The sequence below is a fragment of the Alosa alosa genome, chromosome 23 (assembly GCF_017589495.1).
Source record: "Alosa alosa isolate M-15738 ecotype Scorff River chromosome 23, AALO_Geno_1.1, whole genome shotgun sequence".
In the NCBI taxonomy this organism is placed as follows: domain Eukaryota; kingdom Metazoa; phylum Chordata; class Actinopteri; order Clupeiformes; family Clupeidae; genus Alosa; species Alosa alosa.
This window is the reverse complement of record NC_063211.1, coordinates 9,918,709-9,941,160: the sequence shown is the minus strand read 5'-3', so window position 1 is coordinate 9,941,160 and position 22,452 is coordinate 9,918,709. Positions and strand designations below refer to the sequence as shown.

General features: G+C 41.2%; 2 protein-coding genes across 2 annotated transcripts in view; one reads left to right on the top strand and one right to left on the bottom strand.

Annotated features, from left to right (window-relative positions):
* Positions 1-22,452, top strand: part of cplane1 (ciliogenesis and planar polarity effector 1) — a 76,696-nt gene that overhangs the window by 8,509 nt on the left and 45,735 nt on the right.
* LOC125288830 (pepsin A-like) lies at positions 7,827-10,608 on the bottom strand. The gene is made up of 9 exons (XM_048235499.1): positions 10,553-10,608; positions 10,266-10,413; positions 10,035-10,152; positions 9,803-9,921; positions 9,088-9,281; positions 8,771-8,887; positions 8,432-8,555; positions 8,098-8,196; positions 7,827-7,964 (listed from the first exon to the last, which is right to left on the bottom strand). Exons 1-9 carry the CDS (start codon positions 10,606-10,608, stop codon positions 7,827-7,829), a joined length of 1,113 nt encoding a protein of 370 aa, XP_048091456.1.

Below are 22,452 nucleotides of genomic sequence, written 5' to 3'. Positions count from 1 at the left end.
CACTATTCTTTCCTTTCATGATATCAGTCAGCCATTATGATTTTCCGTTATTTGTCGGCCACTGAATTGCCTTTGTTTGACTATTAAAAGTGATTGCCAAATGTTTTCTTAAGGGACCCTTTTGGTACGTCTACATACAACTTTTTGTTGAGAGCTTGTGGGCTTTTTGTTAAGACCTCTGAAGAACATTTGGACATACTAGAGTTTGTGGACAAAATATAGGGGGTCTGAAAATGGGAAATATTCATTTATTTAAGGAATTTGGAACAATTAGTGGGCTTGATCAAACCCACAGTATGGCGAAGCAATTGTTCTTCTTAAGTGTACTTGTTATTCTTTTCCATCGTTTTTTGGCACCGCTACTGCTCCTAGAGCATTTGAGCTATCGACACGGCTCCAACTCTACAAATTCAGGCCCGAACCGGTGTATCCTGCTTGTATAAATGTTGTGACTACCCCTTGTTCTTTTTTTGCCATTGAAATGAATGGCGGAATGTTGACCCATTATGACATCACAGCTCTAACTGCCAGACTCGGCCTCCGGCCTTGTGGCTACGGCCGAACAACACCCGTGGGAATATCCATGACCAATCCAACTGTCTAAATAATACACACAACAGAAGGTTATGACATCATTTCCACGCATTGTGGACTGATAATAATAACCTACAATATAATTGTTTATATTACATTACGGTAGAAGACACTATGAATGCTAAAGTTATTGATTTCTCTTACACATTCGCTAAAACAAGGTTACAAGTGATTAAATAATACTTATAAAAGATCATGACATTGTTTTCAAGTGATTTCTATTCAAGAACAATACTTTTAACTAAACAATTAATGGCATTTCTATCAGAAGAAAAGAATAGCGGCTAACCCCTTATAGCATCCATTTCGCAAATGAGGAATACTGTAAACACTGGTTGCTTAGCAACATCGCACAGCACTAAGCATGCAATATCGATGCACAGCAATTACCGTAGCAACTACCATAGCAAATGCATTTTTTTCCATAGAAAGCACCATATTTACCCTAGCAACACCCTAGCAACCATCCTAATTACCCTAGCAACAACCTAGCAACTACCACTATAATGTGACACTAGCAACCACCATAGGAACTGCTTTATGTGTTTTGGCTTATTGGATGTTGCGTTAATGCAGATAACTTTTGATCCGTGTGCCCTATTTTCAAAAATGAGGTACTGTTGCAATCCTTTTGGCGAACTGCACCTGATCAAGCCCACACTTGCAGTTCCTAGTTTTTTATTACCGTCATGTATAAACAATAAACATATCAGGTTGCAAATTCAGCCAGACTATGAGGGTGGTGGACCCTCTGGATTAATAGTGTACTTTCTGAGCGACCATATGATTAAAAAAAAAGATTATTGACTTGTGAGAGGGTTAGGTGCCTTGCTCAAGGGCACTTCAGCCGTGCCCACTGGTCGGGGTTTGAACCAGCAACCCTCCGGTTACAGGTCCGAAGTGCTAACCAGTAGGCCACGGCTGCCCCAACTAGCAGTTCTCATTGACTCATAAAGGTTATCAACAATTAATCTGTCCATGATAACATTTTTCTATCTCTTTAAACCCTCAAACACAAGTCAATGTCAAACAAGTAATGTAAATGTCTTGAGTTACTAATTAGGAACAGCTTAGATAAAGATATCAGGAAAGGGAAAGGATCTAGACAAGGTTTGTTGAATGTTGATAGTCCATGAGCCAGAGGCCCATTTTGGGCTGATCGGTGCAAACTGAGGGCACAAAACTTTATTGTTATTTTCTGATACAGTAGCTATATGTCTCTAACACAAAAATGCATGATGGACATCTGAGACTCACAGCTGAAGCTTAGTAAAGCACTCAATATACAGGTAGTGTATGAATATCAGGAAAAGGAAAAGGGACCTTTTTGTATTGTTTTCCTAAAATATTCAAGGTCTTCCCAGTAAAAAAAAAATGTCTGAATGATCACAAACCTGTACATCTTTCAGCATTGTCGTAGGCACTAATACACCCCTATACCATTATACGTGCTCGCATTTGAACCGTGTAGTATTTGCAAGTTGGATGGTCCCTTTCCTCTTTAAAGTCTAGAATCTAGAATTTTCTCCGACAGAAACTCAGGCGTAGATTTACAGGGTCTCGGCCGTTTGTGCGTGTCTACACTGCCGGAACGGACACATAAAAAGACGATTTTCAAGAACTTCTACAGAGCTGAAACAAGAAATACCCCTAAAAAATCCTACAGTGGTGATATGGAAAGGAGGTATGAGAGGAAGACAACAAGCTCATTTTTTCAAGCTCAAGGAGTCACATCCTTATCATAAGAATATCATATGACAGTGTTGTAGTCAACTCACTATGCCTCGAGTCAGAGTCCAGGTTCGAGTCCCTAGTGTCCGAGTTGAGTCCCTATTGATCAAGCCGAGTCCAAGTCCAGCACTAAAGTAAGCATACATGTCGTTCCATTTTTCCCCATTGCAGATGAAATCCTTAAAAGCAAAACGGTTAATCTTCTGTCTCCAAGCAGGGGTGCCATCACTTGTGTGAAAGTAGTATTGCCAAATTTCTTGCCAAACCCAATGTGTTGTATTTATTATATCGGAGAGAATACCATACCATACCATAGCCTATAGGCCTACTCATAATAAATGAGCAATCCACATCCCAATCACACAGGCCATTAAGTCACAATATGCTGTTACTGACTGCTGACAATTGTAGGCTACTCTGTAGGCAGTGTTGTAGAAGTTCATAGCCTACGTCACAAGAGCTAGATGGACGTTGGAGTAGGCCTATTTTGTAAGAGGTAGTGTGGATCATAAAAAGGCCTCCCCCGGGCATTTTTTTTTAAAAATTCTGGCTGTTAAATAGCCTACACAATTTTAGCGCAGTTTGGGAGGGACAGAAATACCTAACAAAGCAGGGCCCGTCTTGGGAGCTTCTTTCTGACTCCGGTGACGTGAATATTGGCTACCTGCAACTGCATAATGTTATCTCTTTACTGACACTATGGAGACATATTTCACGTCAACAATGGAGATGAAAACTAGCTTTCGGTTAACGGAGATGCAGATCATCTGCAATTAATATCTTTGCACAACAGGGCACATTCTACGTTCATTTCAGTGAGATGAGTGAAATAAATGTTTTGTTTTTTTTAAGCTGCCATCGCCATAGGCTATATTTGCTATGAAATTGCCTTGCCTTGAATTTCCCCTGGGGATCAATAAAGTATTGCCTTGCCTTGACAGATATTGCCTTGCCTTGAATTTCCCCTGGGGATCAATAAAGTATCTATCTATCTATCTATCTATCTATCTATCTATCTATATTCACCTGTTAGAAATAGAACAAGTTGCTATTTACTTTTTTTTCGTGCAGTGGATTAGGCTATCAAATCGCTTGTTTGAACAGTAACAGTAATCCACTTCATTCCTGGCCTACCCACGAGAGGTTCAGTTTGTCAGTTTCACTTGCGCAGACACATACATTGACACTCTACTAGGCTACAATTTAATGTTATGCCTCTATGACACCAAAATTAAGAAGTATGCTATATCTTGATCGGGGAAACTTTTAGTTTATTTTTCCTTCGATCCGATAATAGCCTGCTGCAAATTAACAGACAGAAGCACGGCAGGACTCTCGCCAGATGAATTTCGTTCCGCCTAGCTCCACTCATCCATCTGGGATCGATCCATTGGAGTGGTGCTTCAGAAGGCTGGGCCTTATTAAAAAATCCTTGCATAAGATTGGATAAGCCACTTGTCCGTCATCTATTGACGTGCTACTTCAGCCACTCACACCGAAGCCAACCCGTGACGCTGAGAACAGTCTCACAGTCGCTTCTACGCTACGTCACATCTATGAAACTTCCGCCCTGCGTCCTGATTGGCTCTACCATACAATCTCGTGCCGAAATCACTCTCAACGGAACCGATCCCAGATGGATGTGAGTGGAGCTAGGCAGAGCTAGGCGGAACGAAATTCATCTGGCGAGAGTCAGGTTACGGCAGGGCACGCCCCAAATGAAAATGAGTGAACCTCGCTTCTCGCGTCAGTCAGGAAAAACACTGTTCACCAAGTCACGATGATCAGCTATTGGTGCGGTCCAGCAGCAGTGTCTGATGTTTAGCCTAGGCTGAGTGTAATCTTAGGTAATGTCATGTCATGTATGAGAACTAGTATTGCCTGGCAATACTACATTGAAATGGCGGTGGCCATGTCTCCAGGCATTTTGGTGTTAAAGTTAACGTGACGTGACTTGCGACAGTATGACACGAAGCAGTAGCCTAACATTCACTTGCACTAAAATTTGTATTACAAATAATTTAGATATTAAAATCGTATAGCAAAAATATAGCCTAATGACATACTACAATTATAGCCGATATATTACAAAAAAAAGTTGAGTCCTTGAAGAGTCATCGCGAGTGCGAATGCATGAGTCCGAGTCCAAGTTCGAGTCATTCAGTGCTGAAGTCCAAGTCAAGTCACGAGTCTCTAAATTTAGCTCATGACTCGGAGTAGGCTACTACAACACTGTCATATGATGATCCATCTTTCTACAAAATGGTTTGTCTTCTATATCATTAATTTATTCAATAGGCTAAACATTTTACCTTACATCGAGGTTTTAGGCTTATGACATTTTGATCAGCTCCAGACAACGAGTGGCAAACAAATTGTGATGTCACTTATAGGCTACCAGAGATTGTTTTTGAGTTACATCGCTGCAAATTTCATAGGATGATTCATCATTCCACAAAATTGTTTGTCTTCTCTATCATGAAGTTATTCAACTGGTTAAACAATAAACATATAGCCTTAAATCAAAACAGCTGTTAGGCTTATGTCATTTTGATATGTAAAAAATGTCAAATGCAGCCATGCCGAAATTCTGCTCACTGCACATTTATTTTAGGCTAATGTTTTATAATAAAATATTCAGGTTACACTTTACTTGACAGTGTCGACATAAGAGTGACATGACACTGTCATGAATGTGTCATAAACAAGTCATAAACGTTTATGACATAACGCTTCTGTTATTAAGTGACATACGGTTTTTGTCATAACAAGTTAGGGTTAGGATTAGGGTTGGGGTTATAGGATTAGGGTTAGGTTTCATGTGTCATGACAGTGTCATGTTTTCATAACAGTGTTGTGTCACTCTTGTAATATGTGCAGAATGTAGTTTGACATTGTTTTTCTAAAATATTCAAGGTCTTCTCAGTAAAAAAAAAATGTCTGAACGATCGCAAATGTTGCCCAAAACCTGTACATCTTTCAGCATCGTCATAGGCGCTAATATACCCCTATACCATTATACGTGTTCGCATTTGAACCGTGTAGTAATAACAAGTTGGATGGTCCCTTTCCTCTTTAAAGTCTAGAATTTATTAAAAGATTTTTTTTTTAAAATCTAAAAAAAAGTTGGTTGGGGTTATAGGATTAGGGTTAGGTTTTATGTGTCATGACAGTATCATGTCACTCTTATGTCGATACTGTCAAGTAAAGTGTCATTCAATATTCAGTATTCATTATTTAATGCTTTGAATGATGTTTTTCCCCATCATCCTATTTTTAAAGCAGGCATACCTGCATGCATGTAATTGGGCTACGGGTTTTCTACAGGAATAGCATGTTTGAACGGGCACTGCACTAGTAATATCAATTTATCTATGCCATCGAAGTGGTAGTCTGACACCTGCAGTTTTGAATACATTAGAGAGACTGGCATAACAATACCAGCCACCATTAGAAACGAATCAGAGACAGGAGAATATAAACAATAATTGTTGCTCAACAATAGTGCAGGTGTCTGCGCAAGTGTATGGATGACTTTGGTTAAGTTGGAAAGTAATGGACAGATTCGAACAAAGTTGTCTATGGGATGAATTCACGTTATAACAACCTCAGCTCGAGTGTCTATTATGCTTAGATTTATTTAAGTGCTTTTGTGAAGGTGAGAAAATGAAAGAGAGAGAGAAATAAGCCCGCAGGCCAGAGTTTATTGTCCAAACGCCTCAGACTTGGCACACAAAAAAGAAAAAAACACACCAGGTGCTGCATTCAGTCCATTATACAAGATGGAAAAAGTAACAAAAAAAACTGAATCTTCAATCAGTCCAAAAAGAAGAATAATTCACAGCAATAATAATCCACAAGTCCAAGGTTATGGCAAGACAGTCTTTTAAACTCCCGCAAGCAGAGGAAACCTCACCTCCTTGAAATCAGCTGATACACAAAAAAAAACAGTCAAATATTCCAGTGTCAGACATAAAGAGCAGGATAAATTCATTAATTCAATATGTGAAGAGATCAGAAGCACAGTTGGCATTTTACTCCTGTTTATTCATTCATTCCTCCTTTACTTTCTTCCGTGTCCCGCTTGGAAAAGTTCTGAAGTCAGTGGCAGAATGCGCGCAAGAGTATACATAATAAACACCCGGATTTTGGTGTATCTCTTCCCAAATGTGTAACTGTCTCCATGGCACATAAATGACAGACTTAGGTGAAGGGCAGAATGCACGCAGGCTGACACGCGCTTAGTTGCACACTTTTGTTAACTTACGCACCCTTACGCACATAGGAGAATTTGCCTCATTGTGAATGATCTAATTAGCGTCGCGATTACTGAGCAAAGGCTGCATGAGTTGTTTCTTTTAAGCCCCCAACGTCGTGTTCCAGGCAGCGCTGCATGGAAGGCACTAGGGTTAGGCAAGGGTCAGAGTTAAGGTTAAGTGCCTTGATGTCGCAGCCCTGCCTTGAAGTCGATGGTGGGGGCTTAAAACACCATCGAGCGCAGGAGTTTGTCCTGTAGGTCTTGTAGTATGTATAAATATAAGTATATATACTCTTTTGATCCCGTGAGGGAAATTTGGTCTCTGCATTTATCCCAATCCGTGAATTAGTGAAACACACTCAGCACACAGTGAACACACAGTGAGGTGAAGCACACACTAATCCCGGCGGAGTGAGCTGCCTGCAACAACAGCGGCGCTTGGGGAGCAGTGAGGGGTTAGGTGCCTTGCTCAAGGGGCACTTCAGCTGTGCCTGCTGGTCGGAGTTCGAACCGGCAACCCTCCGGTTACAAGTCCAAAGCGCTAACCTGTAGGCCACGGCTGCCACAGCTGTTGTAAGCAGTGGAGACACAACAGCTGAAAGGGCTGAATAGCAGAGTGTTCCTTTACTTGTCCCCTTTACCTGGGTAGTAGGCCGAGTACCTGTAATGGAGTCTTTGGTCTTTTAGCAACTTCGGATTTTGCAATGTGGACTCTCCTCATTCATCAGCTACCTTGCTGGCAAATAAGCCAGTTAAGCTAAGCAGCAGTAAGAATGGTTCATTGTGAACTAAATGAAGCGATTCAAGCCTTTCATAACAGTTTGATGTGATTGTGATTTTGGAGCAACAGACACAATTTGCTTGTTTTATTGGTGCAAAGGGTCCTCATCTAGATGATCACATCTAATTCATCACATCATCATAGATATGTTTTTTTTTTTCATTCAAAGGAAATTATTTCATAGCTCCCCAGGGGTCTCCCGACCCACTTTGAGAACCACTGAGTTTGACACTCAACAAAGCAACATGCAACAGTTGTCAGTTGCCCACTTGACTGTAAAGATGTGTGGTATTTGTATCACAAAGTAAGACCAAACTGTTATTCTTTAATTACGTTTAATCAACATGATTTTGTCAAAGTTTACATATATGCCAGTCCTCATGTGGACTAAACATGGATGTAAGTAGCCGAGGTGTTCTTTCAGCATGAGGCAGTATTGATACTTTCAGTCGGTCGCAAATTTTACACAGCCTTGGCCAGACCAACATAGTTCTGGCCCATGTTGAAGATGGCGTAGTACTCCCTAATGAAGACATCGCCCAGGATCCAGAGGCTATCTCCACTTCCGCTAAATCCAGTGCTGCAGCCGTAATAGTAGGACTGCAGAGAATGAGATTCAGAAAAATGTCAAACATTCACCTTGCCACAGTATTTCCTACAGCCCTTTATAAATCCTAGGAGCCATAGTGTAGAACGTTTTTAGTATTATGTCTGCTCTAAAAGCAGCGCTTACCTGACGGACGTAGGCGGATGCAGGCAGGGTGAAGGCATTTCCATTAATGTTAAAAGTAATGTCAGGCATGTTTCCGATGTTGCCGCATTGAACAGAGGCCTAAAAGTAGACAAAAGTATTTACTTAAGTGAATAAAAGCATTTTTAATTAGTGGAATCTTGTTGAATGTTGAAATATGATTAATATGTAGGCTATGCATTCTAGCAATAGATTGTAGGCCTTGTAGGGCAGTTGTTATAAATGGTTTTAACAGTTGTTTTTATTATCATTATTCCTGTATACACATTTATGAACAATAACTTGAAACAGTGCTCAAGCTCTCGGTTATACTTACACCACCCACTGCGTTGTTCATGTTTGAAATGTCACCGGTAGGTCCAACGATCAGGGAAGTGCCAGTGTCCACAATTGCCTGACATCCACCATTGCAAGCAACAATTTGACCATTGATGGTCACACTAAGATAACAAAAACTCTGATTAATTCACACTGCCTCATACACAACAATACAATGGCATAATTTACAAATTCATTCCAATTACTTTGAGCCTTGTTTATTTGAACGCTTACAACATGTTGGCCCCTAAAAAGTTACTTCTCGCTGCTTTGACTAAGCATAGCTTGCATTACATATATATTTATTTTACAATTCTCAATACATGTATCACTGTACCTGTCAACAGTGATCTGCCAGTAGGACTCAGAGGACAGGGGGATCCAGGCAACGCTGCCGGTGTAGTGGCTGGGATCATAACCACCGAAGATCACCTCACTGCCAGACTCAGAGTTTCTGTGCAGAAAAGTAAATGTTATGGAATCCTTCCAACTGCCAGCATCTTCGCGGAGAACTACCTCCCCAAACTGCACCTCTGGTTTCAGGAAACACACTTACAAAGGTTCTGTACTGAAACCGATGATTAGAACAAGGAGTGCCCTGCTATTTTCAGGCTTGTAGGGTTTTGGTTTTGGTTAGAGGTTTATTGTGGATACCTGCTCAGGTAAACAGAGAAGTAGTTCTGCACCAGGCCCTGCTGGACCATGTTGTAGAAGACAGGCTGAGCTCCAGAGGCAGCCAGGTTTTGGTAGGCCAGGCCCAGGATGCCATCAGCCTGCTGGCTAGCCAAGAAGGGAGCCTCAGACTGGCTCAGTCCAAAGATCTGGTTAGGCACCTGGATACCTCCAACCTAGTAAGAACAAATTATAGGAAGCATATGTGAGATTTTAAATGTTTGGAGAGTTTTAGATTTTTTGATATGCTGTATATTCTTTTTTCTAAAACTGATAGTTCCGGTCCTTGATTGTGATTGGCTGAATCATGTTCGATGCCGTTGTAAAATCCAGCACAATCATACACCTTGACCGCATTCCGTTCTATATTACTGCGCTACCATAACTTGATACAAAAGTTAAAGTAGCTGTGTCTCGACGTTGCTTGGCAACCATTTAGATAGAGGAAATATATTTCTTGGCGGAAGAATGATTATCTATGAATAAATTGTTACATTTCTTGTTGCTTTGCCTTTACTTTGTGAAACTTTGCCAGGTATTCATAGCAACAGTTTTCAGAAAAGCAATAAGCCACTCGAGTCCGTAGGTTACGCTGATTCTACAACAGCTAAGGGGGGTTTTAAGCACTCCGCTAGCGCTTGCTTAAGAAACACTGTTTAGTCACTTAAGGATTGTAGTCATTTTTCACAACACTCACAGCAACAGTGTCATAGCCCAGGAATCCAGTCATACTGCCAGTTCCATATTGGATCTGCAGGGATTGTCCAGTATTCTTGAAGGTAGAGGACTGGCTGGGGTTGAATTTCTGGTGGTTGTCTAAATGAGAACAAATCTTTGGTTAATTGAACTGCATTTGATTTTCATCTTTACACAATTTCTGATATACTATTTCATTAATCAGTATATAGCTGAGTGAACTCTATACATACTGCAGGCAGTGCTGCTGCAGTACACAGAGGGCACCCAGAGGTTAGAAGAGCCAGTGTCGAAAACCACGCTGAAGGACTGAGGGGGGGTTCCAATGGAGATCACACCGTAGTAGGCCAGCTGTGTGGCAGAACATGGCAAATGTGAGGTTTCCAGTCTGTTCAGACCCAATACCAGCAGTTCCTACTCATTGGAAACGGTGAACTGTTGTTCAGATGAGATTGTTGACTTACATCAGCGTCGTTGGTCATCTGCTCGTTGCCCACAGCGTAGCTGCCGAACTTGGCAAAGGGCCTGTAGGGGTACTTCTTGCTGTACTCCTCCCACAGGCCCTGCTCCTCCAGCTTCTCCCTGGCGGTCTTCCCCTTGTTCAGAGGGATCCTGGGAAAGAGAGAGACCTGAGTCTCAATGTGGAGCCATGCAGCAGCCTTTCTGTAGTTTGTTGCAGCTTTCCGTACTGCTAGACATTAGGCGTCTTTGGGCACAACACTTAAGGAATGGAAGAACACAAGTTACTGACCTGACCATGCATTCGGAGAGTGCCAGCACGGCACACAGGATAATGGCAGCCTTCATGATTGTTGTTCTGCTCAAAGCCTTTACCGGGAGCTGAGTGTAGCATCGGTAGATCCTGTCCCTTTTTATATGTGCGAACCCCCCAGTTCAGTTTGCTTTTTTAATCACCCTGATTAGGCAACCTGAACTCATATCATGCGTCAGATAGCAAGTGGAACATATATGATGTGTGTCCTTTGACAATGTCAGCGATTTCATCATTATTTTTTTATGTTTCTTACTCTTCAGTGGAAAATAGGTCCTCAGTCGTAGAGTCATTGACTGATTTTTTTTGTTGTTGTTTGTTTTTCTTCAAATTATTTTGAAGGTAGATGGTCAACATCAGGAAAACTTACTGGCTACACAGGCTATGCACTGTATAGTTCTTTGGTCTGGGCTAGAAAATGCAGCGTGAGATTGCCATCAGACACAATAGAATTGGCAGAAGACATCCAGTTCCATGCCTTCAAGCTCTTATTGGTGCAAACTGTCAGTGTTTTAGCAATTTTGTTAAATTTAGTTAGCTTGACCAAACACAACAGCTGATGTCACTATTCTTTCCTCTCATGATATCAGTCTGCCATTATGAGTTTCCATTGTTTGTTTGCCACTGAATTGCTTTTGACTGTTCAAAGTGATTGCCAAATATTATCAGGCATTTTTTCTTAAGGGACCCCTTAGGCACATTTACATAAAACATTTAACATTGTTTTTTTCATGAATTTTAGACAGTATTGCAATTCACTGAGGCACAGGACTTGTTGACCCTAACCAGGATAACAGGTGTAACAAATTTGCTCTGTGGTGATTGTGATAAATTAGAATGTGCATCTTTAATTGTATATCCATCAGAGTTAAATCATTTAAATCATCATTTGTATACAACACTATAGCTTTCTCTCTTAGTGGTTTGAAAATAGCAGCAACATCCTGCTATTTATATAAAACTGTACAAAGTGCAAACAAAATAATAAGTTAGGTTTCTCATATGGAAAAAGTGAAAAACAATATGACTATCTGTTCAAGTGTAAGTGACTCTAGCAGTTCTCTTCAACTCATAAAAGTTATCAACAATTAATCTGTCCTTGATAACGTTTTGCAAACTGTGAACTCTGTCAAACAAAAGTCAGTGGTGAACAAGTAATTGAAATGTCTTGAGTTGCTAATTCATATCAGAGATAAAGATATCAGGAAAAGAAAAGGGGCCTAGACAGGGTTTGTTGAATGTTAAATTGATGCACCTAATGTGACAGGTCTGGACTGCAGACAGGTGCCATTTTAGCACCCCGACAGTTGTAATATTGGGCCATAGTGTTGTAATGTGCAGAATGCAGTGTGCATTGTTTTCCAATAATATTCAAGGTCTTCCCTGGAAAAAAAGACATTGTTTGAATGGCAGCATCCTGTATGTTGCTCAAAACTTGTACATCGTTCAGCATTAATTTAGCCTTAATTTCCTAATGTGCAAGCTGCTATAGTACACCCCCATACCATCATACTGTAGATGCTTTCTGTGTACTAATGACAAGTTGGATGCTCTCTTTCCTCTTTGAAGTCTATAATTTCCAAAAAGAAGTACAATTTTGTTTTGGTGTAACCACTGGACAGTTTTCCATTTTGCCTCAGTTCATCTTAAATGAGCTTGCGCCCAGATAATACGGTACGGTATTTGTATCAGTTATATTACTTGTATTGTAAGACCACACTGTTATTCTTGATTTGCTGGGGCAGCCGTGGCCTACTGGTTAGTGCTTCACACTTGTAACCGGAGGGTTGCCGGTTCATGCCCCGACCAGTAGGAAGCAGCTGAAGTGCCCTTGAGCAAGGCACCTAACCCCTCACTGCTCACCGCAGATTTCCCCATTGACATATCCAGCTATCGGCTAGTAAGCGCTTTCTGCATATGTCAATGGGGAAATCTGCGGTGAGTGACTCCATGCAAAAACACAAAGTTCATATTGTTTCGCCACATTATTTGAGTTAAACGAGCATGGTGGTGTCTCATAAGGAACCAACTCATGTTACATAGGTCTTGGAATGGTTTTCTGAGTGTGTTAAGAGGATCAAAAAGCAGATAAGGGTTGCCCCCATAGGATAGCGTTATAGCTATTCCGAAGCGCTGGCAGCCAGTGCAGATCTACTGTATGGCTAGGTCGAATTAATTTTTGTCTGGGTTTTTTGCTTCCCTAAGCATCAGGAAAACAATAATGGGGTTAAAAGTTAAAGTTCTCCTTTAACATACTTACTAGGGGTCGGCGATATATATCGTCTGCGATAATATCGTGATTGCTGTTTTAACGATGTGCAAATTGACATTATCGAGTATTTAAATTACTTAGAGGGAAAACACTCAAAATCACGCATTGAACCCCAATACATTCACTAAATCCAGGAGGTGTATGGAGTGAAGCCCCTGGCTGCAGCAGAGCAAGTCACGTGATTGCTAATGGTCCACGTTGTCACACCCACGCCTAATGTTTATTTTGTGCAGCTACTTCATTCAAGTGACATTGATGAGTTAAAGTCACAGTATTATATGTAAACATTAGGCTAGCCTTTGAGTATTTTAATAGTCAGTTGTAAACAAAGAAATCTTCTTATGTTACCCTTTCGTAAAGGAAGTTCACTCTAAATATCAACTTTTATCAATTATGCTAACCGTTAGCATCTCTATGGGATTTCTCATATACTTTAGCCATAAGCTAATGCATTTGTTTCTATTCTGTAAGATCTGCTTCGTTTTGCAGTGAAACCTAAGTATAGGTTTGAAAGGGACATCAGCTTCAGACTTTCTTTTGGGAAACTGTCAGGCCTATCTATCCTCTGTAATGTAGCTGGCTAGACCATGTCATTGCCACACACACAAGTGGGGGTAGAATTTGAAATGTGTCAGTGACAATGCATTGGTTTGGTAATTCACAGGTTAGGTTATTGGTTATTATTGTAATGTTATTCATAAATAATAAGCTGTAAAGTAACTCTGACTTTTAAAAACAGTTTTTAAAAGGATATTGACTAATTATCGCTATCGTCAAAATCACAAAAAATATCGAGATATTATTTTTTTATATCGCCCACCCCTAGTACTTACCAAGCATGTTGTTAGAATCTTCTCTGCTCCGTAGTCTTTCAGGAACAATGGAAGCCCTCGGAGTGCCACGGCCTTTCTGTGCATGGAAATGTCCGATGTCTGAAAAAAGCAAACATTAAAAAAAAAAAAAAAAATCCTTAAGAACTTTAATTTCCAAAATAAATATTGATTTCTGTTGTGGTCATTCATTACTTCTCAACAAGCAACTTGGGCAATCAAAACTACCATAAAACGTCATTTAGACCACAGCAGTAGATTTACAGTATCTACTACATCTACATATCTTTGTCTGCATCTCTTCACCCAAATGTGCTCTTCTGTTTCTAAACATCTGCAGGAGTCTTGAGGTGTGTGTGTCAACAGCTTCCAGGAATGTTCTCTTGAGGTTAACACAAGAATACATTAGTGAAATTATGAGAGACGGAAATCAGAGAGTGTGTCACAAAAGAAGCAAGTTGAAGAAAAGGTTTTGGAAGAAAAAAGCAGACAGAGTAAGAGTTAGAATGACTTGAGAAGTACACCAACCTGATACTCCAGGAAGAGAGCTGGCCATCTGTTTTTCACCAATACAACATGGGGTTCCTGTTCAACTATTTCTTTCCTTCGCAAGGAGAATGTGCGATCCATAGCTCCACTGACAAAAGTCATGTTAGGATTCCTTTTTTCCATCTCAATGGTTATTGAATCTCGATCCTTTTCCAAGGAGTCTTCACTCTGTCCAGCAGGGTGGTTAGGAAGGAAATTGACCTCGGCTCTTCTTGCTTTTTTGAAAGGTCTTCCATGGTTTCCCCTAGGGCTGTAATGATATGCGATTCGAAACCGAAATCGCGACACACTTATACCCACGATACTGTGTCGCGGTGTGAAAAGCCAGAACCGCGACACACCCTAGTGTTTCATGCTTACGCGGCTGCATAAACAACACACATCTCCCGCTTTACTTACCGGTAGCCTACGTTGTCCAAAAATAATTAAATAAATAATTTCATACCTCTCGTTGCTTTCATTGTAGACTGTTCAACTTTACCAAACAGTATACAGTAGGTGTAAACCCCCTCTCCTTGCCCGGCTCTCTCTCTTGCTCGCTCCCTTCCTCTCACTCTCCCTCCCTCTCTTGCTCAATGAACACGCGCGACTCGGTCAAGACAATACAAATAAAACAGTCACAATCGTGAAAGCAAGGACGCATAGAAGACGACTAGCTAAATTATTATGACCGCCCGGCAGCGCGCGGCGGTCATATAGATTTTTTTTTTTTTTTTTTTTTTTTTTTTTTTTTTTTTTTTTTTCCCGCATGTCCAAATTTCCGTCAAGGATTCCCGACACTGAAAGACCGGGTACATCGAAACTTGGTGGGCATGTAACCCCACATGGATAGCATGGAACCATCGTTTTTCGTTTTTGATCTGTAGCCCCCCCGCTGTACTGGACCCCCCGAAAGGAGGGTAGGGCAGACACAGTTTTCTGTGAATATCTTGAGAACTGTAGGGCCTAGGATGACCAATTTTTTTTTCGTATGTTTGCCTCCAGCGGTCATGTTAACCCATTCCATGTGCACACATGTGCATAAACAGATACACACGCACACACATACATTCACAGTAATCGTACGTATGACACATACTCACACAGTAGACATATATGCGCATGCATGCACATGCACAAACACACATACATGAGCAAACACACAAGCACGCACACACACACACACACACACACACCCACACACATAAACATAAACGTGTACACGCACACATGCACACAATTCAAGAATTTCTCAGAATTATGAACAGGCAAGATGGGGGTGGGGTTGTATAAAATGAATTTTACATGTGAAATCTATGAACTAATCATGTTTTGGTACTTGTTGTCTAGCAGATACCAGTGAGAATTGAGCGTGGATAATGCAATTTAGTGAGACAGTTAGAATCGTATAGGCTTTTCAGCGTGATTTATTTTTGTGGAAAAAATGTCCTGGACTGGGCGGCGGTCATATTTTGTACCGCTCTGCGGTACATCTAGTTATTAAATCCGCTTAGCATCATTAGCATGCTGCACATATTTGTTTAAAACTCTTGCAATCAAGTTGACTGATCATCTCAATACCAACATTTCCCAAAAGGGCTTGTCCCAAGGAGAACAAGTATTAGGCTACTTTGAAACTTAAACACACATGGGGAAACTGAACAGTACAATTAGTAGACTATGATAAGCTAGCCAACTATGCTTTACAATATTTCCAGGCTTCAACCAGACAGCTGAATTATAGAGGTAATACAAATAGTAGGCCTAGGCTATAGGCTAATCAGCATAGAGTGTGCTGTCATAAATATAAGACATTCAGTAAAATATTTTTATATCAGGATATAAAATAATACAGATATATTATAGCCTACTATATTATATTGCAAATGTCTAGCCCCAAAAAAAAAAAAAAAAAAGAAAAGAAAAATCGAGGTTCATATCGAACCGTGGGTCAAAAATCGTGATGCAGAGCGTAGGCGCGCAGGTGTCTGTGTGTGTGTTTGTGTGTCGCCCAGCACGATGACTTGGCTGCCACGGAGATAGTGAGGGAGAGAGAGAGAGACAGAAAGGGGCACTTAGCTTAGCAGGAGCTGTGTGTGTGTGTGTAGTCGTGCAAGTCTATGGGTGTGTGTGTGTGTGTGTGTGTGTGCGTGTGTATGTGGGTGTGTATGTGGGTGTGTGTGTCTCTATGTATGCAGGTACAGGGCTAACCGCTCCGCTTCAGCAAACATCACCGAGGTCTGAAGATGACACTCACGCACACGCACACGCACACCTACTCAGCTTCATTTGCATGCAGATGATTTCCATATTCGCGCATTGCGACCTGATACCAACTGACCCCCATGCATATGTACTAATGTGCTAATATAGTATATATAATATTTTGTCAGATAGTGAAGTGATGCACTCCAGTTTAGCTCCCACTACAGAGCCAGCTTTACTTACCAGCCTGTCAATTCGCCCCGCATCCTTCTTCCTTGTGCTTCCTCCCCAACATACTACTGCATAGAAGAGGACGCTGGCAACAACAGACTGGCTGACCAGTCCAGTTTATTGTCCAGGTGGAGACCCAGATACTTGTAGGTGCTAACCACCTCCACATTGACCCCATCAATGTGGACTGGTAGCAGAGTGGGCTTAGACCTGCGGAAATCCACCACCATCTCCTTGGTCTTTGAAGTGTTAAGTTGAAGATGATTGAGTTTGCACCATTGCACAAAGTCCTCCACCAGGCTCCTGTACTCCTCCTCCTGCCCATTCCTGATACACCCCACAATTGCAGTATCATCAGAAAACTTCTGCATGTGGCATGACTCGGTGTTGTAGCAGAAGTCAGATGTGTACATGCCAGCTCTTGTGGTTATCTGCTACAGCTAATGTAAAACAAAGCCACTAAGCCTTTGTAGATAATCTCCATTGACTTTACTCTCTTGGATTGGGCTAGCACAGGACAAGCGAATGTTCTGGTAGTCACAAATGTTTTCTCAAAGTTTACCCAGGCCTTTCTCACCCCTGATCAGAGAGCTTCCACCGTAGCTAAGATTCTAACTGAGATGTGATTCTATTTGTATGGCGTGCCAAGGAGAATCCACCCTGATCAGGGGCACAGCTTTGAGGGGGAGCTGTTAAAGCACCTGTGTGACACCTACATCATAACAAAGATTAGAACCACCACTTATCCTCTAGAGGGGAATGGTCAATGTGAACGTTTCAACAGGACACTTCATGACTTGCTCAGGACCTTACCCCCTAAAAAAGAAGTGTAAATGGCCCCAGTTGCTCCCTCAGCTCCTGTTCGTCTATAATACCACTGTGTACCAGTCCACACAGCACTCCCCATACGAGCTGATGTTTGGTCAGAAGCCACAGTTACCAGTCGACCACCTACTTGGAAATACTGGAGGTGACCACAGGGACAGTCCACCGACTGATTGGGTGGTGCAACATTAAGAGTACCTGACTTCTGTCTATGCTAGTGCTAGGAGACACTTAGAAGAGGCTGCGGCATATCGTAGGCATGGTGGTCCCAACACTGTAGTCCTCTTCAAAGTGGTTGTATGCACATCCCACTTCACTGAGGCCAGGTGCAGGACAAAAAAGCTTATCAAGGAAAGAAGAGTAGTTGTCCGCACACTGCAATCATAACACATAACGCAACGTTTCGCCTCATCAGGCCTGATGAAGACCCTGGTGGGTCGAAATGTTGCGTTATGTTTTTAACTCAATAAATTTAGTTCTTCTGGGAGATTGCAGTGTGCAGTCCTGACACTGTACCCATATTACCACCTGGCACTCTAGTCTTTTTCTAGTGGGCAGTGGTAGTTCTTACGGCCCAGGCCGCTGTGTCCTAACTCCGCCCATTGGCACTGACGTGCCTGGGTGCTTGTTTCCCCTGTGTGCCCAGGTGTGCCTGATTGGGAGTGATATTTAAGATCGGCTCAGTCTGCACTCCAGGCGGTTCTCCTCCTCCCGGCTTGGCATTCATTTTGTTGCGTTACCTTCTTCTCTGTACTGACTTACACTTCACTTTTGCGTAACTAACACTACACTGATTTGCACCTCATCCTTATTCCGAAATATTAGTTTATGTTTAACTTTCTTTAATAAATTCATTTATTATTATTTCAACACTGCGTTGGTCTCCCCTGAATGTACATACTCCGAGCCAGTGTGTTACATAGTGTAGTGGTTAAGGGGCTGGGCTAGTGTGCAGTAGCCTGAAAGTTGTCGGTTTAATTCCCGGCTTTCACTGTTATGCCCTTGAGCAAGGCACTTAACCCCAAGTTGCTCCGGGGGAAATGTGATCCCTTGTAATATAGCTGACATACAGTATGTAAATGACTTTGGTCAAGAAGTGTCTGCTAAATATAATGTACTTGTAAGCTCTTTTGCAAGAACCATTTTCACGGTCGCCATAAAATCCAGGATACATGGGTGTCTACCAAGTATGAAATTGTGGAGTGTCTTGATGGAATTGGCACACACTAAGATTAGGCTGTATGGGGAAGAGGGCCCCCTTAAGACGTTCCACTCATAATACTGCCAGACAGTATTCAAACCCCTTCCACTTCCCACAGTCTGTTTCACATGAGTTCTCTGCCAGTGTAGCAGAAGTAAATATTCTCCCCATCCCCTTCAGGTCTTGGCAGTAGATAGGTATGCTACCAGGACAGTGAACTTTAAAGCCAGGTGTGTATGTGGGAAGGCTGACCTGCAGCACTGGCGCACACGCCCACCCGTGGGTGGTGATCATATACATAGCTTCCTCTCTGGGAGAACAATGCCGGTCATTTGAAATTTTTGGCGCATGGGTGTTTGTGGTTGTTGTTGTTGGAAGAATATGGCTTTATTCTTAATTCTAAGACTTCATTGCTTCTCGCACGCCCGGCCTGTTGGCTGTGGATAACTCGTTTCTTTTAAAGAGAGCAAATGCACATGGTTTAGTGTTTGAGCAATGTTTTCCCTTGAGTTTTTTGTATTAGTTCAGGCTGTGAGAGGGCCATCCGTGGTTTGTCTGTTTGTCTGTACCTTATATTCTTTTGTTTGTTAATTTTGCCTACTGTTACTTAACTACCCATGCCTATGACACCTAGTGGTGTACTGTGTTGCCTGTACTATTATAAGATTATTTCCAAGACAAATTTCTCTTAAGGTAGACAATAGAATGACATGGCAGGTCAAGGAAAGCATCAAGAAAAGCGAAGATTAAGAAATCGTTTTTTGACATAGGCAACAAGGGTGGAGGTGTTTTTACACTTTTCAGACACTCAAAGTTTGAAAATTATGGATATTGTTTTAGAACCAACAACCTTTCTACATTATCTGGGGGTTTTGTGTGCAAAAAGTGGAATTAATTGTCAAAAAATTAGAAGAAAATGTGAAAATCACTTTTCAGACTAGATATAATTGCTTATTTTAAAACATACAGAAAAAAACACTAAAGATGGATTGTGAAAATTTGAAGACAAAAAAAATGTTGTTCCTTAGACTCTATATTAGCAAAATATGCAAAAAAATAAATTTTTACATGAAAATCCAGCGGGACCCTATTTTCCAAACACAGCGTACTGTACTATTGGTTGTGCCCAAAGATACACTACGCTCTAGAATCTTTGGTTGTGCCTCGCGCCTCTCCTCTCCTTGAGTTGCTAGCGGTGGAATCCGACTGGGCATGCGTGGTCTCGTTCCCAAAAAGTTGGCTGAGCTTTGCCCTGCGATTAACTTACATTTTGAATTTCTCCAAACTTTACCACTCAAGTTCTCCTAATGTTAATAAAAAACAGTCATATAACACAAGATTGCAAGTTAAGAATGCTCTTTCTTAAGTTGTGGCCACTATTTGTTTGATTTAGTTTGGTTTTTTACAGTGTAGATGGTCGCTTTTGAACCGTGTACTAATAACAAGTTGGAGGTTCCCTCCAATGAATCTATCATTTTCAAAAAGATTTAACAAAGTTTACTGAACTACTGTAACCAGTTTTCCATTTTGCCTCAGTCCATCTTAAATGAGCTTGGGCTCAGATAAAACGGCAGCATTTCAAGGATCGTGTCTAAATAGGGTTTCCTCTTTGCATGATTGAGTATTATGAAGCCTTAAACTGTGTTCATAGAAAATTATTATCGGAAAGTTTCCCAAGCCCATACAATAACTTTCTTTAAGGAAACTGGTCTGTTTTTAAAGGTGCAGAAATAAAAGAGACCTGCCTTTTAAATTCTATAGTAGTAGAAATCACAGTTTGATTTAGGCTGACGACTTGGACTTTGCCCAGACAGACCCCCTTATTTATTTTTTTAGCAAACTGTTATCAGCCTTTTGTCCTACACCTACTGTCTATCATTTTTCTGTCATACTGTCTACTGTCTATCATTTTTCATTTTTTTGGGGGACCCAATTTTTTTCTGGCAGAACTCGGGGGTAGTTTTACGGGGTCTCGGTTGTATACAGTATGCGTGTCTGGTATAATGTTTATCTCTACTGCAGGAACCAGCCCCCGTGAAGACGTTTTTAACCCTTTAGCCGTCAGGATTTTTAAAAAAAACACACATTGGATTTTCACATCAAAATTTCACAATTTGGTTTGCATAAACTGTAAGAATAGGCTAGGTGTTTGCAAGGCTGTTGATGTTTACAACCAGCAGGAATGTGATTTGGTAGTAAGAGTGTTTACTGCAGTGGTTCTTAAACTTTTTGTCTGGTGACCCCCCAAAAAACATGGGCCAAGTCTCGCGACCGAAATTTGGTTTTGAAATGTGTTTTGAGATGGGCATTGGAAGCAGAGGCAGAAAATGTCTTCTTTCATAGGTAGGCTATGTCAACACCAAAGCCATTATGTCAATGGCAGCCTTTGACTAATCGGTCACACTTCACTTGACAGTATCAACATAAGAGAGACATGACACAGTCATGAACGTGTCATAAACAAGTCATAAACGTTTATGACATAACGCTTCTGTCATTTGGTTTTTGTCATAACAAGTTAGGGTTAGGATAAGGGTTAGAGGTCAGGGTTATGGTTAGGATTCATGTGTCATGACAGTGTCATGTGTTCATGACAGTGTCATGTCACTCTAATGTCGATACTATCAAGTAAAGTGTTACCAAAAATGATTTAATCCAGACTGCAAATCATTTCATGACCCCTTCAATATGTTTGGCGACCCTGTAACCGAACACGCAAGCAAAATGCTCAGAAAGGATTTAGCAAATGTGTGTCAGTGTGACTAGTATTTGCTGCAGTTGCTATACCATTTTGGTTAATCTAATTGGCGTCGGTATCACGGAGTAAAGGCTGCATGAGTAGGTCCTGTAGGTCCTGTAAGATAGACACAACAGCTGAAAGGACTGAATAGCAGAGTGTTCCTTTACTTGTCCCCTTTACCTGGATAGTAGGCTGAGTACAGGTCTGTAATGGAGTCTTTTGGCCACTTCCGATTTCATGTGGACTGACTCTCCTCATTCATTAGCTACCTTGCTGGCAAATAAGCCAGTTAAGCTAAGCAGCAATATGAATGGTTTAAGAATGGTTCATTCTGACCTAAGTGTAGTGATTCAGGTGATTTCATATAGATTGACAAGATTTTTCATAATCACATCAAAGTGAAATGTTAATATGAGGAGCATATGAGGAGCAATAGAACAAAATTGGGTAACAGTTTACTTGAAGGTATCTACATAAGAGTGACATGACACTGTCATAACTTGTCATGACAAAAATCGAATGACACTAACCCTAACGCTAACTGTCATGTCATACCTCTAGTCTCGTTGGCACTCTGGCAGCCTCAACAGAAGATGCAGCAACTGGCAGGATGTCATTGCGCTAACTGAGCTGTTAGCTATATAGAATATCTACTTCTGTGTAGTAGGCTACATAGGCCAGCCATTACTACTAGAGATACTTTCTCCAATAGTAAACTTGTTCTCGGAACGAAAGGCAATTGAAAATGTAGCGGAGTAAAGAGTAGATTATTGGCTCAAAAATGTAGTAAGAGTAGAAGTACCATTTTGGAAAAGGAAAGTTGCCGTTCCTCGAAAAAAATAGGCTACTTTACTCACGTGCGTTACTTGTAACGTGTTAGGCTACTACCCACCCCTGCAAATGGGTTTGATCTCGCTTTCTCCGAGCCATAGGCTACATACGGCAATCCCAACAGTGCATCTCCTTGCTCAGTGTTGTGTTGTCTTATTGGCTTCCCGCCAACGTGGCAGGTAGATTGACAGTTTCACCCATATTTTTGTTTGTTTG

What these genes read in the sequence shown, in the direction of transcription:
- LOC125288830 (XM_048235499.1), bottom strand. Translation starts at nt 10,608, where the DNA reads ATGAAGGCTGCCATTATCCTGTGTGCCGTGCTGGCACTCTCCGAATGC. An exon ending in AGATGACCAACGACGCTGAT is followed by an intron (nt 10,153 to 10,265) that starts GTAAGTCAACAA and finishes TCTGCCACACAG; the next exon opens with CTGGCCTACTACGGTGTGAT. An exon ending in CATCCGCCTACGTCCGTCAG is followed by an intron (nt 7,965 to 8,097) that starts GTAAGCGCTGCT and finishes CATTCTCTGCAG; the next exon opens with TCCTACTATTACGGCTGCAG.